Raw genomic sequence first — 16,764 nt, 5'->3', positions numbered from 1 at the left:
TGGCATCCATAACAAAGAAATAAAAGAATAAGTACCACCAGACCACGGCCTTGGATTGCAAAAAAATTCGTGGTCGCATGTTTGTTAAGGGTAGGCTACATGGGCAATAAGTCAGTTATACTTGGCTACCCACGTCATTCTAACGTTTACAAGTTAAGTTATAATAGAGTTATTGTTTATCATCATGTTTAACTGCCCCGTGTGTAAGAAAAATGTGGAAGTTGGTTCGCGTTTAGATGTTGGGAGACATATGCGAATGCATATTCGTACGCTTGATTATCCAGTGTCTTTCCCAATACGGTGTTGCCAACAGAGATGTCATTCTATTTACTCTTCCTTGGATGCGTTTGTGAAACATATGGATAAAAAGCATAGCAGACAATATAGCAATATTGCTCCCGTAGCTAATGACTGCGATAACCTTGACGGCTACGTCCCCGAAGGGGATAATGGAGACCATGAAATGCAAGAAATGCCGCATCCGAGTGACATTGAATCAGATAAGTGTTATAGCAATGAGGCTATGAAATTAATACTATGTTTAGTTAGTAAAAGCTCGGTGACATTTAATTGCGTGACTGAAGTGCTTGCAATTTTTGATAATTACCTGCAATCTACACTTGCCAACATACACAACAAATTCGAGCAAATTGAAATTGCCTATCATACCCCTACTTTGTCCATTGTACTAGACGAAATCAATAAATCAAGGCAATGCATTTCTTCTCTTAACACCGATTACAAAATAAAGAATTCAATAACTCAACATAATTTGTTTATAAATCCCATAGAGATTGTGCTGGGTGAAAGAGAGGAAGTGCATTTGCAGGATGGGGCCTCAATCAATAATGTCACTGTTAAAGATAAAGCTTACTACGTTCCCATTTTCAGTATTATAAGAAATTTGTTGTCTGACGAAAAATTTGCAACACATATTTTCAATGAAAAATTGTTTCGCAAAAAAGCTGACGGAGTATATTCAAATTATTGTGATTCTACTAAGTTCAAGCAACACGGTCTCTTTTCCGACAAAACTAAAATTAGTTTGAGAATTCAATTGTTTTATGATGGCATGGGAACAACAAATCCTCTTCGTGGCCATGCATCAATTCACAGTGTTGGTGTATTTTATATTTCTTTTGAAAATGTACATGAGAAGTACAGCTTTAATTTTCAAAAAGTACATCTCCTTGCTATGATTAATACTTTAGATGTTAAAACGTATGGTTTCGATGTTATTTTAAGAAAAATTACTGATGACATTAAAATTCTTGAAACTACAGGAATTCCCGTAGAAATAAAAAATAAAGGAACAGTGCAAATATTTGGATCGATAAGTCAGTTTTGTGGGGACAGTCTCGCAACAAACGAAGTATTTGGACTTGTTGAAAATTTTAGTAGGACGGAATACTGTTGCGCGATTTGTTACGGTAATATCCAGGAACGAAGTACAGTATCCTGCACAAAAATCCGAACACCGATTTAATTTTTTAAAGCCACCTATTGGCGGGGTAAAGGGTTTTTTGTTTGTTTTTCTTTAAGAGGGAGGGTAGACGGGGTGATGGACACATAGGGCAGGGTTGGGGAAGTCTAAAAATTTTTTTTGATGCCTTAAGGTATTACGCTTTAAGGCAAGTAACAGGTCGGGACATTTTTGCAACCCCCAGGGTGATGTGTTTTTTTTAAACGACAGTTGGAAATGTTGGATTTAGGCTGTGTAATATTCCTTACCCAAAATAAATTACACAGATGCCTGTGCACAATTTTGTCGATACCAATGGCATATGCATAGAGCCTCTGATTGAGATGCCGGAGGTCAGTGTTCGGTTCCCGATAAGGAATTACGATATATTTGGTAACTTTATAATATTCTTCATTCGCATATGCTGGGAATATTATTTTTTTTAGAACGAAGTAAATTATTATTTTTTTTTAGTTATTTAATAAACAAAAAAAAACATATTGCTACATATTGATTTATATATGAACGAGAACTTCTCGTAAGCTAACTACAATAATTCATCACCTCATCTGGAATCGAACACGGTTGTCCTGCATCACATTCAGAAAGGCTACACCTACGCCATTGACAACGACGTAAACAATCACAGGCAGCTGGAAGATAAACTAAATTGTTTCAGTAAGCAACATTACCAAGCCCAAGCCCTAAATTTCCAACTGTCGTTTAAAAAAACACACCACCCTGGGGGTTGCAAAATTGTCCTGACCTGTAACTTGCCTTAAAGCGTAATACCTTAAGGCATTTTTTTTATGTCTAGACTTACCCTACCCTGTCGTGTCCATCACACCGTCTACACTCCCCCTTAAAAAAAACAAAAAAACCCGCTAGCCCGCCAATAGGTGGCTTTAAAAAATTAAATCGGTGTTCGGATTTTTGTGCAGGATACTGTACATACTTTTGGGAATCCGCGTTTCGTTTACGTAACAAAGAGTTGCACAAGGACGACTTAGAAATGCTGCATTCTGATGATGAATTACTTCATGTTCGGGGTGTTAAAAAAAACAGCGTCTTAAACGAACTAAAATTTTTCCATACGTCAACAAATCGTACCGCTGACATCATGCACTTATTGCCTGAGGGAATCTTACCTCTTGTATCTGGGAATATTTTACATGAATTTATTACTATCCGGAAAGTTATGTCACTGACTGATTTAAATAGAAAAATTCGATGGGTTTTTGCTTGCCTCAAAGTAGACAAAGGTAATACGCCCCCTGAACTGAACAGCCTCAAGCCACCGGGGAAAGGGTTATCACCTAAACTTACTGCTAATGAAATGCTTTGTCTTTTTAGGTATTTACCTGTTATCCTTGGGCCATTTATCCCTACGGGCGACAAGTTTTGGGCTTTGTTTGTTCAGTTGCAAATGCTTGTAGACATCGCATATGCTCCTAAACTTACAGACGTGATATTAGATTACTTTGAAGAGTTTTATGAAGATCACATGTTGTTGTATAAAGAACTTTATCCTGAAATCGCGGTTAAACCCAAGCAGCACTTTTTGATCCATTTTAAAACAATTGTTAAAGAAAATGGACCTACCCGTAACCTTTCTTGTTTGAAATATGAACTACGAAACGGATTTTTTAAACGTTTGAGCCATGTCGTTTGTAATTTCAAAAATATTAGCAAAACCTTGACCACTCGAAATCAATATACAACCCTTGCTCACTCTATTATAGGAGATATCTTACGCGATGAGATTATTTTCTCAGGTCAACAAAAAACATGCGTTTTACAGTCAATTGAATCCTCAGAAATCGTAGCCCAAAAACTTAACATATCATTAACCACGACTGTTGACATTGTAAAACACGTTGATTATTATGGCGTAACTTATTCAGTAGGAAATATAGTCGTTATTAGTAAAGAAAATTTTGAATTAAAATTTGGTGAAGTACAGTCTATTATTCGAGAAAAGAAGCAATGCGTTATATTGGTCCAAAAATTTGAAACTGTTGGTTTTAATTCACACCTGCACGTATTTAAGGTAAAAAGACCAACAACTACTGAACTTATTTGCATTGATTTCACTGAACTTTTTGATTACCATCCTTTGGACCTCTATTATAGTATATCTGACGATAATTACTACGTCAGATTGAAATATCACCTCTTTTAAAAACAACCGTATGAAAAATAATTTAAATCCATTTTATGACTCACATTAATTTTAATATACTCCATTAAACACGTTTAGTTCATTTTACTGTCGTAAGAGTCAATAGCAAAATTACTCCTTTCGAGTAAACGTTGCCATATAGAAAACATTATTTTAGATAAAGCTCTTTTTTGGTGGGGGTTGGGGGTGGCGGGAGCTGCAGTAGCCGTGGGTCTATCATTATTCCCAAATTTTCTACGCTATTGCTCATTTGTGCGTAGGTGTCTGCCGCGGCCTATTAATTTCTCCTCACAAAACTGAGTTTGGTAGCAAACTAGAGTGTCAGTTAAAGAGCAAATAGTGAATATTAAAAAAAATCAAGACAAGTAAACAGTGACAAAGCAGTGAAGTGAATATCAAACATACGCAATGCCTCTGTGTAAAATAATGATAAAAGGTACGGGACAAACTGGTATATTCAACGAAGAAACGCTGCTTGACTTGAAAAATAAAAGTAAGTACTCATTCAATACCATTTTTTACGTACATTTTATTTTTAAATATTACACAAATGTGCTAACGTTGGCTAAGTGGAAGCGTGTCTGGCTGACAAATGCAAAGGTCTGAAGTTCGAATCTATATTTAATACTTTTTTTTTTAGTTTCTCAAAGATTCCTGGCACCTGTCGATCTCCTAGAGCTGCATAGCGACGGATTTCCTGTTGTGTGCGATGACGACTTTTTGTGCCTGAGTATCGTTGCTGGTCCTTTAACATTCACTGTCACTATCCTTGAAGGCCGTGAACGCTACAATGACCATAGAGGCCTACCAGATTTGGGCAACGAATTAGATCCAGAACCATCAACGTCTGAGACTGGGATCGATATATCTTTAGAGGTAACTTAGTTTTATAAATTCCCAAACATTTTATTCACACTATTTTTTTTTCATTACTAGGATTATTACCCGATTCGCGACATAATTCGTGAAAACGGGTGGGATAAAAGCCGCGTTGATGCTTTGTTATGCCGCTTAGATGCCGAGGACGCGGAGCTCAGTAAAAAGGATCGTTCTGCTATTAATATTGCAGTCGGTAAATGGCTCTACAAACATAAGGGAATGTAAGTAGGATTTTTTATTCAAATTTCATCTTAATGTTATTTAATTTGATTAAAATTATTAACAGGAATGGCATGCCAAAGCCAGCAGAATTTGACTTGGCTGCCAAGTCGATTGTAGCGCATTTTCCGATAGCAAAGGATGCATCATGCACTCCCGATAACATCATTCACTCTTCGTGGTATGATGTAAATACAAACGTTGGACGTTTATCAAATTACGTCAGGGATCGCAGATCCAATAATAAGAATAAAGGGGCCATTGTAAGGAGCTACAATAAAAGGTACGTATTTCAAAATAATATTTTTGACAGTGCGCGCATACATTTTTTTATTTTTTTTATGTTTTTCTGCATGCAGACAAACTGAAAATTTTGAAGATGAATTCGACATTACTTTACAAGACCAAGAAAGATTTATGCGCGAGAACCAAGTAACCGCCGAAAATAAAGAAAAAATGATGCAGTGTCATTTTGGCACGCTCGAATCCCGTAGAAAATGGATCCTCGAGAAGAAACCTACCGTGACAGACATTCTGACAAGGTTTCCCAGATTCACATCACTAAAGGGAGCGTAACAAAATAATAATTATCGGGCCTATCCCTGGGGTTAATATATAAAATATTTATAAGTTGTTCTTTCTATTTTTACAGGTTGATTGTGACCTGAAATTTGTGGAAGGGTGGCGAACAGAGTAATTTACCGAAAGGTGGAAAAAAATTGAAAAATCTTTGGCAGTGGAGCTATTGAAAAAACACGGAGAATCTTTGGAGCCGTTTGCAGAGCTCACCATGGATCTAGTAGATTCTTATGAAAATTCACTGCTCGGACTTGGTAAAAATTTCAAAACTTCAAATATGTATATATATCTATCTATACATATATAGATACTCTATATAGATACTATATATATATAGATAGATAGATACTCTATATAGATACTACATATAAATATTATATATTATATTTGTTTATATTTTTACTTACAGTATTTTTTTTATATGATTTTAGATACGGCCAACGACAGGACACTTATAATATTTTCATCTCTTCCAATTCTTTTTCCACCTCGCCCATCTAGGGCCTCGAAAGGGTTTACACTTCCGAATCTGAAAAATATTTCCCAAATCCTTGTTCGTCGGTTCCCGGTAAGTATAATAATTGAAATAAAAATTAACTGAAAAGTGAGAAGACATTTTTTAACCTCAGGTTGGAACAAATTTATCAGAAGCCTTGCAACGGTGTGAGACCGATGGAATGATCCAACCCGGATTAATTGTTATTGGAAATCGCCGTTACATAAAAGCGGATCTCATCCAAATCAAAATTAATACTCCATCGGCTGCTGAATCTATTGCAATTTTGTTTGCTGTATATCATATATTCAATTTAATTTTTCCCGACAACCTCAACCTGGTGTATATTTTTTTCAAAATATGATGGAGTATGGGAGGAAAAAGAGGCTTACCCAACAACAAAAAAAGAAAACATGTAAATCTTTGGTTGTCAACGATTTTTCATTGAAAATTCTACAACTTTTGAAGCCGGAATAAAACTCGGAAAAAAAAATACAACTACTTTTTCTCCTATTTCACCTCCTTCGGCCATTTTTTATTCTATGATTCATAATTATGAAAAACATAATACTTGATTAAAGGGGAGAAGCATTTAAATAATACTTAACATGCGTACAAATATTTACTGAATTAAATTAATTATATCAAATAACAGTTAAATAAACATTATGTAGTAACAATTAAATTAGTTGTATCTAATAACAATAACATCAATTTCATCTAATGATAATTTCGTTAATTTAATCTAATAACAATAAAATAATGTCTTTAAGCGTTATGACATACCACAGTATTGTATAATAACGAAGGACATATGCATACATGTAGACAGAGACTGTCCTTGAGAAATCGAGACTTGGGGAAGGGGGAACCAGACAGCCAGACTAATTAACCTTAGAAATAATAGGGGGGTGTGTTTGCCCTTTAGTCATGCACAAAAACCGATAATAAAAATCGGTACAATGAAGCAACACCGAGAAAAATTTTCTGAATTTTTTCCTAGTTTAATCTCGGCAAAAAATACCGAGATTGAAGTCTGGACGTCGATTACCGAGTTTCTTCTCGGTAAAAATCCCGACATATTTCTTAGAGAGTATGGATGGTAATCGCCAAAAAACTAGCAATTTTTATTAATTTGTAGAGGAATAGCTTATAATTTTCTTTACAGGAAGATTTGATTTGTACGAAGCAGTATTTAAATGTAAAAGTTGTGATTCAATTTACCCTGCAGCAATAGAAGACTATATTGCGTCTGGTTACTTTCCTGGAAACCCCAAAAGAACAAATTTTTTTATTTCTTCTGATCTTTCAGAGTTTTGGTTTCATCTCAAGTATTTAACACCTGGTACCTCCGAACAAAAATTTCTTGAAACATTATCTGCCAAATCACTCAAGGCAGAGAGGGTAAGACTCAATCAAAATCAACTCTATGTATTTTTATTAGTAACTTTTTATCATGTTAAAATACTAGAACGCTACAATTAACACTCCGCTTTTCAACAAAGCCGCGAAGGCTTATGAATATACGAGTCATTTAGTTGATATCAAAATTTGCAAAATGGATAAGCGACGATGCAGATCTTGCACTCCATTTCAATTGTCGTGTCATCCTGATGGCGATCACAAGTTAATCAAAAGACGACGCCTAAATGAGTATTAATATAAAGCTTATAGTGTAATAATTTTTTTAAATAATTATAAACGTTCTTCTCTTTAGACGAGTTAAAAGGTCATGGTACGGCGATGCTATAATTATGCGTGATGAAGACTTTGATGTATTAAACAAGGAAATTAACAGCTATAAACCTCAAGTATAGTAATATAGAATATTTAAATTTTTTCTATATACTTTATTCTACTTGCGTGATTTCAGGGTAAAAATACTATAGGCGCTCAAAAATGTGGAAACTCTCAGTTTGAGGCTGCACGAGAATTTTCCAAACGATATAAGGGATTAGAGGTAACCGGCAACGTAATGACGTCCTGTGGGCATGGCGTAATTCAGTGCTCAATTGACATGCACGAAGGGGAAACCTTCCGTCATACCTTTGCTTCTCATATTAAAGTGCACTCACTGAAAAACAAAAAACAGCTTACTCTCTAAGAAATATGTCGGGATTTTTACCGAGAAGAAACTCGGTAATCGACGTCCAGACTTCAATCTCGGTATTTTTTTGCCGAGATTAAACTAGGAAAAAATTCAGAAAATTTTTCTCGGTGTTGCTTCATTGTACCGATTTTTATTATCGGTTTTTGCGCATGACTAAAGGGCAAACACACCCCCCTATTATTTCTAAGGTTAATTAGTCTGGCTGTCTGGTTCCCCCTTCCCCAAGTCTCGATTTCTCAAGGACAGTCTCTGTCTACATGTATGCATATGTCCTTCGTTATTATACAATACTGTGGTATGTCATAACGCTTAAAGACATTATTTTATTGTTATTAGATTAAATTAACGAAATTATCATTAGATGAAATTGATGTTATTGTTATTAGATACAACTAATTTAATTGTTACTACATAATGTTTATTTAACTGTTATTTGATATAATTCATTTAATTCAGTAAATATTTGTACGCATGTTAAGTATTATTTAAATGCTTCTCCCTTTTAATCAAGTATTATGTTTTTCATAATTATGAATCATAGAATAAAAAATGGCCGAAGGAGGTGAAATAGGAGAAAAAGTAGTTGTATTTTTTTTTCCGAGTTTTATTCCGGCTTCAAAAGTTGTAGAATTTTCAATGAAAAATCGTTGACAACCAAAGATTTACATGTTTTCTTTTTTTTTTGTTGGGTAAAGCCTCTTTTCCCCTCCCATACTCCATCATATTTTGCAAAAAATATACACCAGGTTGAGGTTGTCGGGAAAAAATTAAATTGAATATATGATATACAGCAAACAAAATTGCAATAGATTCAGCAGCCGATGGAGTATTAATTTTGATTTGGATGAGATCCGCTTTTATGTAACGGCGATTTCCAATAACAATTAATCCGGGTTGGATCATTCCATCGGTCTCACACCGTTGCAAGGCTTCTGATAAATTTGTTCCAACCTGAGGTAAAAAAATGTCTTCTCACTTTTCAGTTAATTTTTATTTCAATTATTATACTGTAGCGCCAATGTACTTTGTCGCTTAGCGCCGGATGCTAAGAGATGCAAATGTGCGATGTCAATGGACTTTGCCACTCTGGCCGGATGTCAGAGGACTCAAAAGCCCGTCTATGACCGGCCAGAGGGGGCAGTACAATGTAGTGATTCAGTCTACTTGTTGGTGCTGTCAGTGCTGTCTCTGTGTAATGCTGTATGTGTGGGTCGTGTAAGCTGTCTATGACTGAATACATCCCTGAAACCCAGTGAATCTGTTACATGGTGGAGATGCTACTGCGTTGTTCACTCATCAGGTACACGTTTTAACTCAGGTAGGCGTTCGCTGTGAGGGGTCTCTGGAAATCGAACTCGGCAATTTATTGCCGGGCACGAGACCACAGCAACGGTCTGGGAGAGCGTGTATTTGGAAGTGGGATCGCAGCGGATCCTCGTGTGAATGTCACACGGGAGAGGTGTGATAATAGACACTGGGGAAAGGAACCGTAGACGAGCAGCAGAAGAGGCCGCCAAGGAGATTCAGACCTATTACTCGGGTTTGAGGGCGGCAACACCTCTAGCACGATCTTCAACAGGATTGCAGGCAGCAAGCACTGCTTCATCTCGGTCAAAGGGCCGTTCGAGAGGCCCTCCTGGAGAAGTGAGTGACCTCACTTTGGGACAGAAAGGTACGTGGTTGTCCAGGGAAGTTTCCCTACCGCGGGAGGTTCCAGATCCGTCACAATTCCAGTCTGATTCCGAGCCACGGGGCGAGGAATTCGAGGACGCACAGAGCTGCCAGGATTCTGGGAATCCGGAAGCAGGGGGTGCTGTGACGGAAGGGGCATACGAGTCCGTAGCTGCACGTAAGCAGCACGAGGGGGCTCGTGAGGTAGGGAACGAAGGAGGGGTTAGCGCACGTACCGGGGCGGGTAACGAGAAGCGGCAGGAAGTGCGGGTCGTCGATCGTGATCAGGGATCACGCAAACGTCAGGCGGAGTCGACGACCGCGAGTCGCTTATCCCGCAGGTGTCAGTCTCCAGTGTCCAGGAAAGGATCGACGAGCAGCGGAGGAAGTGCGGGTCGTCGATCGTGATCAGGGATCACGCAAACGTCAGGCGGAGTCGACGACCGCGAGTCGCTTATCCCGCAGGTGTCAGTCTCCAGTGTCTAGGAAAGGATCGACGAGCAGCGGAGGAAGTGCGGGTCGTCGATCGTGATCAGGGATCACGCAAACGTCAGGCGGAGTCGACGACCGCGAGTCGCTTATCCCGCAGGTGTCAGTCTCCAGTGTCCAGGAAAGGATCAACGAGCAGCGGAGGAAGTGCGGGTCGTCGATCGTGATCAGGGATCACGCAAACGTCAGGCGGAGTCGACGACCACGAGTCGCTTATTCCGCAGGTGTCAGTCTCCAGTGTGCAGGAAAGGATCGACGAGCAGCGGAGGAAGTTGTACGACCCAAATTCACTCGGAACGCAGGGGTCGGTGACCGGAAACCGAGAGGTGTGGCAGGGGTCGGCGTGGGCGGAAGACGCTGCCGACAGAAAACGCATAGTTAGCGTGGAAGCCGATACCTCCGGGGTCATCAACAGATCGTCGGGTAGCGACAGCGGACAGCCGTTGGAAGCGAGGAACGACGAGCAGCAAGGAGTGGGCTTGGAAAGAAGAAGCCTGCGCGAAGGCCTACGGCCTAGAGCGTTTAGTACTCCACAGGAAGCGGCAACGGTGAGACAGGGACGCGGCGGATTCAGCGTAGGAGGATCGCCAAGCCGACAGTCTCTGGAAGATCCTGAACTCGAGTGGAACCCGTTTTTGGAAGGGGAGGAAGACATGGCGGAACGCCCAATGTTCCACTACAAGGAGCCGGAAAAGTTCCGGGGTACGCCAACGGAAAACGCAATTGAGTGGATAGACCGGTTCGAAAGGATTGGTCGCCGTAATCGTTGGTCTAATAATGATCTTGCAAGGGCTATTGATGTGTCGCTCGAGGGTGCTGCCTACAAATGGATTGTAGGCCTTGAGGTGAGAAACGCACGCCCGGAGCACTGGGAGGACCGGGAGGTCCAAGTAGCCGGAACTGAGGACGAGCCAGCACACTACAGAGAGGTGCGTGGGCTCAAGACGCTTTTCCTGAAGCAGTTCGTGGCGGTAAACCTGAAGCGGCAGACGGAAAGGAAGCTGCGCATGCGGGTCCAAGGAAAGGTGGAAGACATCACGGAATACTACCATGACGTTATGGATATGTGTCGCATGGTTCAGCCGGACATGGCCGAAGAGGTACGCATAGACCACCTTTTCAGGGGATTGAGCCCGGCTCTCTACGAGAGGCTTTACGTGTTGGGCATTAAATCGTGTGAAGAATTCCTGGAGGAGGCGAGACTTCACGCGGATGCCGTAAAAACAGCCTATGAGAGGGGGTATGAGGATGCGCGTAGAGAGCGCGAGAAGCCGGCAGTCGGGGCAGTAGGCCTTGACAAGGTGCAAGACCTACAGTGCCAGATTCAAGAACTGAGGGACGAGCTAGCCCGGGCAGGAGATCCTTCGAAGAGGAAGGAAAAAGAAGAGGATCAAGGCCAGCCCGGTCCGAATGCAGTCGTTTGAATATTGGTGTTTAACCCGGATTAGTTTTACCAAATGGTAAAGTAGAAAACATAGGGGACTCTATTTGTTATGCCTTGTGGGGTTTGTTATCCAGTTTAGGGAACCCATGTCAGTAGGTAGGAGGGGGGATGTAGCGCCAATGTACTTTGTCGCTTAGCGCCGGATGCTAAGAGATGCAAATGTGCGATGTCAATGGACTTTGCCACTCTGGCCGGATGTCAGAGGACTCAAAAGCCCGTCTATGACCGGCCAGAGGGGGCAGTACAATGTAGTGATTCAGTCTACTTGTTGGTGCTGTCAGTGCTGTCTCTGTGTAATGCTGTATGTGTGGGTCGTGTAAGCTGTCTATGACTGAATACATCCCTTAAACCCAGTGAATCTGTTACATGGTGGAGATGCAGGGCCAAAACCCATGAGATGCCCACCAAAAAAGAGCTTTATCTAAAATAATGTTTTCTATATGGCAACGTTTACTCGAAAGGAGTAATTTTGCTATTGACTCTTACGACAGTAAAATGAACTAAACGTGTTTAATGGAGTATATTAAAATTAATGTGAGTCATAAAATGGATATAAATTATTTTTCATACGGTTGTTTTTAAAAGAGGTGATATTTCAATCTGGCGTAGTAATTATCGTCAGATATACTATAATAGAGGTCCAAAGGATGGTAATCAAAAAGTTCAGTGAAATCAATGCAAATAAGTTCAGTAGTTGTTGGTCTTTTTACCTTAAATACGTGCAGGTGTGAATTAAAACCAACAGTTTCAAATTTTTGGACCAATATAACGCATTGCTTCTTTTCTCGAATAATAGACTGTACTTCACCAAATTTTAATTCAAAATTTTCTTTACTAATAACGACTATATTTCCTACTGAATAAGTTACGCCATAATAATCAACGTGTTTTACAATGTCAACAGTCGTGGTTAATGGTATGTTAAGTTTTTGGGCTACGATTTCTGAGGATTCAATTCACTGTAAAACGCATGTTTTTTGTTGACCTGAGAAAATAAACTCGTCGCGTAAGATATCTCCTATAATAGAGTGAGCAAGGGTTGTATATTGATTTCGAGTGGTCAAGGTTTTGCTAATATTTTTGAAATTACAAACGACATGGCTCAAACGTTTAAAAAATCCGTTTCGTAGTTCATATTTCAAACAAGAAAGGTTACGGGTAGGTCCATTTTCTTTAACAATTGTTTTAAAATGGACCAAAAAATGCTGCTTGGGTTTAACCGCGATTTCAGGATAAAGTTCTTTATACAACAACATTTGATCTTCATAAAGCTCTTCAAAGTAATCTAATATCACGTCTGTAAGTTTAGGAGCATATGCGATGTCTACAAGCATTTGCAACTGAACAAAAAAAGCCCAAAACTTGTCGCCCGTAGGGATAAATGGCCCAAGGATAACAGGTAAATACCTAAAAAGACAAAGCATTTCATTAGCGGTAAGTTTAGGTGATAACCCTTTCCCCGGTGGCTTGAGGCTGTTCAGTTCAGGGGGCGTATTACCTTTTTCTACTTTGAGGCAAGCAAAAACCCATCGAATTTTTCTATTTAAATCAGTCAGTGACATAACTTTCCGGATAGTAATAAATTCATGTAAAATATTCCCAGATACAAGAGGTAAGATTCCCTCAGGCAATAAGTGCATGATGTCAGCGGTACGATTTGTTGACGTATGGAAAAATTTTAGTTCGTTTAAGACGCTGTTTTTTTTAACACCCCGAACATGAAGTAATTCATCATCAGAATGCAGCATTTCTAAGTCGTCCTTGTGCAACTCTTTGTTACGTAAACGAAACGCGGATTCCCAAAAGTATGTACTTCGTTCCTGGATATTACCGTAACAAATCGCGCAACAGTATTCCGTCCTACTAAAATTTTCAACAAGTCCAAATACTTCGTTTGTTGCGAGACTGTCCCCACAAAACTGACTTATTGATCCAAATATTTGCACTGTTCCTTTATTTTTTATTTCTACGGGAATTCCTGTAGTTTCAAGAATTTTAATGTCATCAGTAATTTTTCTTAAAATAACATCGAAACCATACGTTTTAACATCTAAAGTATTAATCATAGCAAGGAGATGTACTTTTTGAAAATTAAAGCTGTACTTCTCATGTACATTTTCAAAAGAAATATAAAATACACCAACACTGTGAATTGATGCATGGCCACGAAGAGGATTTGTTGTTCCCATGCCATCATAAAACAATTGAATTCTCAAACTAATTTTAGTTTTGTCGGAAAAGAGACCGTGTTGCTTGAACTTAGTAGAATCACAATAATTTGAATATACTCCGTCAGCTTTTTTGCGAAACAATTTTTCATTGAAAATATGTGTTGCAAATTTTTCGTCAGACAACAAATTTCTTATAATACTGAAAATGGGAACGTAGTAAGCTTTATCTTTAACAGTGACATTATTGATTGAGGCCCCATCCTGCAAATGCACTTCCTCTCTTTCACCCAGCACAATCTCTATGGGATTTATAAACAAATTATGTTGAGTTATTGAATTCTTTATTTTGTAATCGGTGTTCAGAGAAGAAATGCATTGCCTTGATTTATTGATTTCGTCTAGTACAATGGACAAAGTAGGGGTATGATAGGCAATTTCAATTTGCTCTAATTTGTTGTGTATGTTGGCAAGTGTAGATTGCAGGTAATTATCAAAAATTGCAAGCACTTCAGTCACGCAATTAAATGTCACCGAGCTTTTACTAACTAAACACAGTATTAATTTCATAGTCTCATTGCTATAACACTTATCTGATTCAATGTCACTCGGATGCGGCATTTCTTGCATTTCATGGTCTCCATTATCCCCTTCGGGGACGTAGCCGTCAAGGTTATCGCAGTCATTAGCTACGGGAGCAATATTGCTATATTGTCTGCTATGCTTTTTATCCATATGTTTCACAAACGCATCCAAGGAAGAGTAAATAGAATGACATCTCTGTTGGCAACACCGTATTGGGAAAGACACTGGATAATCAAGCGTACGAATATGCATTCGCATATGTCTCCCAACATCTAAACGCGAACCAACTTCCACATTTTTCTTACACACGGGGCAGTTAAACATGATGATAAACAATAACTCTATTATAACTTAACTTGTAAACGTTAGAATGACGTGGGTAGCCAAGTATAACTGACTTATTGCCCATGTAGCCTACCCTTAACAAACATGCGACCACGAATTTTTTTGCAATCCAAGGCCGTGGTCTGGTGGTACTTATTCTTTTATTTCTTTGTTATGGATGCCACCCCCCCCCCTTCCAAGGAAACTCATAAGCGTCTCTACCTCCAAACAAATCCCGAGATAACTTGTCGGATTTGACTCTTGGTTAAAGAAAACCACGACTGTGGTGGTTTTGGCGCTAAAAATTGCGGGAAATCCGAGAAATATGTCGGTAAAATTAGGAAAAAATATACCGAGATACAATCTCGAAATATTTTTCCGACATATTTCTTAGAGAGTAGTGACCACAATGCATGGTTTAGATCCCGGTAGCAAGGAACAAGTTCCAGTCTGATTGCAAATTTGGCAGGAATTTGGACTAAAAACAGGAACAGCTATTTCTGAAAATGTTTTAAATTATTAAAAATAAATGTCATCAATCCATAGAATAAATAATACCTTTCTGAAAGATAATTCCACTTTTGGGATCTACAAATTCATGAGACAACAGATGTTTTGATGTGAAATCAGTAAAAAAAACTGTTCTTTGATGGAAAGGACTGTTGATGTGAGGAACCAAATCACATTCAGCACATAAATGCTTTTTACAGTGATAACACTTAATCAGTATTTCGTGTTTCTCGGAGCAGGAATCACATTCTTTTTTCAAACAGGCTTTCGAACAAACAAATGCAGAGAAGACCACTTGTTCCATTTCTAACCAAGCTTCATCTAAACATTCTTTGTTTCTTTTCACTGCTCTTTTGTCCTTCTTCATTTTGTCCAGCCGGACATGGGCTAATTTCATCATTTCACTAGACAGTCCAATTTTTTGTTCTAAAACAGCAAAACTTTCAAGAGCACTTTGCAGGAAAAGAAATTAATATAATAATACTACAAACATTTAAAAATTGCTTTTACGGGGTACAGTTTGGTTGAAATCTGGTTCAACATCAAATGAGGGTGTTCCTAAACGGCGGAAGCGGAATGGCGGATTGGCGGAACCTAAACGGCGGAATCAAGGTGAAAGGACATTTTTTTTTTGCCCGTTCCGCCAACTAGCCTGCTCCTTGCATACCTATGCTAGGTCTAAATGGCGGAACGGATTGGCGGAATAAGTTCACAGAACACTACTGTGGCGAATGCTTATGTGTTTTAAATATGTATGAAAATAATGTGTAACTAAATAAATAATAGTAAAATACATAAAATAAAGAGAGTAAAATTGTTCATTTTTTTTACTTCAGCTTCAAAGAAATGGAATACCGTGTACTGAGCTAGCACTTTAACACAGCTAAACTGATTTAGTCTTCAAGGTCAGTTGCTGAACCCCAACCACATTAAAAAGTTGAAGGTTAGTCATCGACCACGTTTCCCCCTCGCAGTGTGCTTTCCTATACGGCTTAGTTTTAAAATGGCTAACCCATTTTCTGATGTGATGGATTTATTTGAAACCGAATCAGTTCCAGTGCTTAGTGAAGTGCTATTGCGTTCAAAACCCGGATTCTGTTATATTTATCAGTGGCAAGAAAGTGAAAAAAAGAAGACTGGAGACGAGATGACTATCGTTGGAAGCAAGACGGTACGTGTAATTTTGTGCATGATGGTGTAGAGAGAGGGAAAAAGTTGTATTTCAAGTTACAAATTGGATTTAAAGAATGGTCTAAACAATTTAAGAAATCTGCGTACACGCATCCGACCTACGATAAAAAGGTTCTCGTACTTTATGAGGGTGACGTTTCCGTGGTGAACGATTTTTGTCACGGAAATGCGACGAGTAGGGCAAAAACCGAAAAAGTTTTCCATTCCGACAGGCCGTCGCTATTAAAGGAATTGAAGTTAACGGAAGGAATTGGACATCCTGTGAAATTTTATTCTGATTTTGTCAACAAAGCGCCAAGATCGTTAACTCGGCAGGTAATTGATGCGCCTAGGGACCTAAAACAAGCGAGAAACGCCCAACAGGTTGTTCGAGATAACAAAAGACTTTCCCGTGATCCCATCTGTTACTTAACAGAACTCTACTACGAAACCGACTTCATCAGTGACCTGCTCCT

At 39.0% G+C, this 16,764-nt stretch overlaps 5 protein-coding genes across 5 annotated transcripts; 4 read left to right on the top strand and 1 right to left on the bottom strand.

The window, feature by feature from the left end:
- Positions 1-2,415: 2,415 nt before the first annotated feature.
- LOC123475762 lies at positions 2,416-3,828 on the top strand. The gene has a single exon (XM_045178794.1). It carries the CDS (start codon positions 2,475-2,477, stop codon positions 3,642-3,644), a length of 1,170 nt encoding a protein of 389 aa, XP_045034729.1. The 5' UTR covers positions 2,416-2,474; the 3' UTR covers positions 3,645-3,828.
- Positions 3,829-3,974: 146 nt separating this feature from the next.
- LOC123475660 lies at positions 3,975-5,410 on the top strand. The gene is made up of 6 exons (XM_045178659.1): positions 3,975-4,137; positions 4,285-4,520; positions 4,581-4,744; positions 4,810-5,025; positions 5,102-5,314; positions 5,395-5,410. The coding sequence occupies exons 1-6, from the start codon at positions 4,053-4,055 to the stop codon at positions 5,408-5,410; spliced, it is 930 nt and encodes a 309-aa protein (XP_045034594.1). The 5' UTR covers positions 3,975-4,052.
- Positions 5,411-5,440: 30 nt separating this feature from the next.
- Positions 5,441-6,181, top strand: LOC123475659. The gene is made up of 3 exons (XM_045178658.1): positions 5,441-5,575; positions 5,753-5,889; positions 5,951-6,181. The coding sequence occupies exons 1-3, from the start codon at positions 5,533-5,535 to the stop codon at positions 6,179-6,181; spliced, it is 411 nt and encodes a 136-aa protein (XP_045034593.1). The 5' UTR covers positions 5,441-5,532.
- Positions 6,182-6,979: 798 nt separating this feature from the next.
- Positions 6,980-7,921, top strand: LOC123466380. The gene is made up of 4 exons (XM_045178657.1): positions 6,980-7,221; positions 7,289-7,470; positions 7,535-7,628; positions 7,691-7,921. Exons 2-4 carry the CDS (start codon positions 7,376-7,378, stop codon positions 7,919-7,921), a joined length of 420 nt encoding a protein of 139 aa, XP_045034592.1. The 5' UTR covers positions 6,980-7,221; positions 7,289-7,375.
- A 6,361-nt stretch (positions 7,922-14,282) lies between these two features.
- Positions 14,283-15,575, bottom strand: LOC123475763. The gene is made up of 2 exons (XM_045178795.1): positions 15,167-15,575; positions 14,283-15,108 (listed from the first exon to the last, which is right to left on the bottom strand). Exons 1-2 carry the CDS (start codon positions 15,516-15,518, stop codon positions 14,999-15,001), a joined length of 462 nt encoding a protein of 153 aa, XP_045034730.1. The 5' UTR covers positions 15,519-15,575; the 3' UTR covers positions 14,283-14,998.
- Positions 15,576-16,764: the final 1,189 nt, after the last annotated feature.

The sequence above is a fragment of the Daphnia magna genome, linkage group LG9 (assembly GCF_020631705.1).
Source record: "Daphnia magna isolate NIES linkage group LG9, ASM2063170v1.1, whole genome shotgun sequence".
In the NCBI taxonomy this organism is placed as follows: domain Eukaryota; kingdom Metazoa; phylum Arthropoda; class Branchiopoda; order Diplostraca; family Daphniidae; genus Daphnia; species Daphnia magna.
The sequence above is the reverse complement of the archived record's forward strand: the minus strand, read 5'-3'. Positions and strand labels throughout refer to the sequence as shown.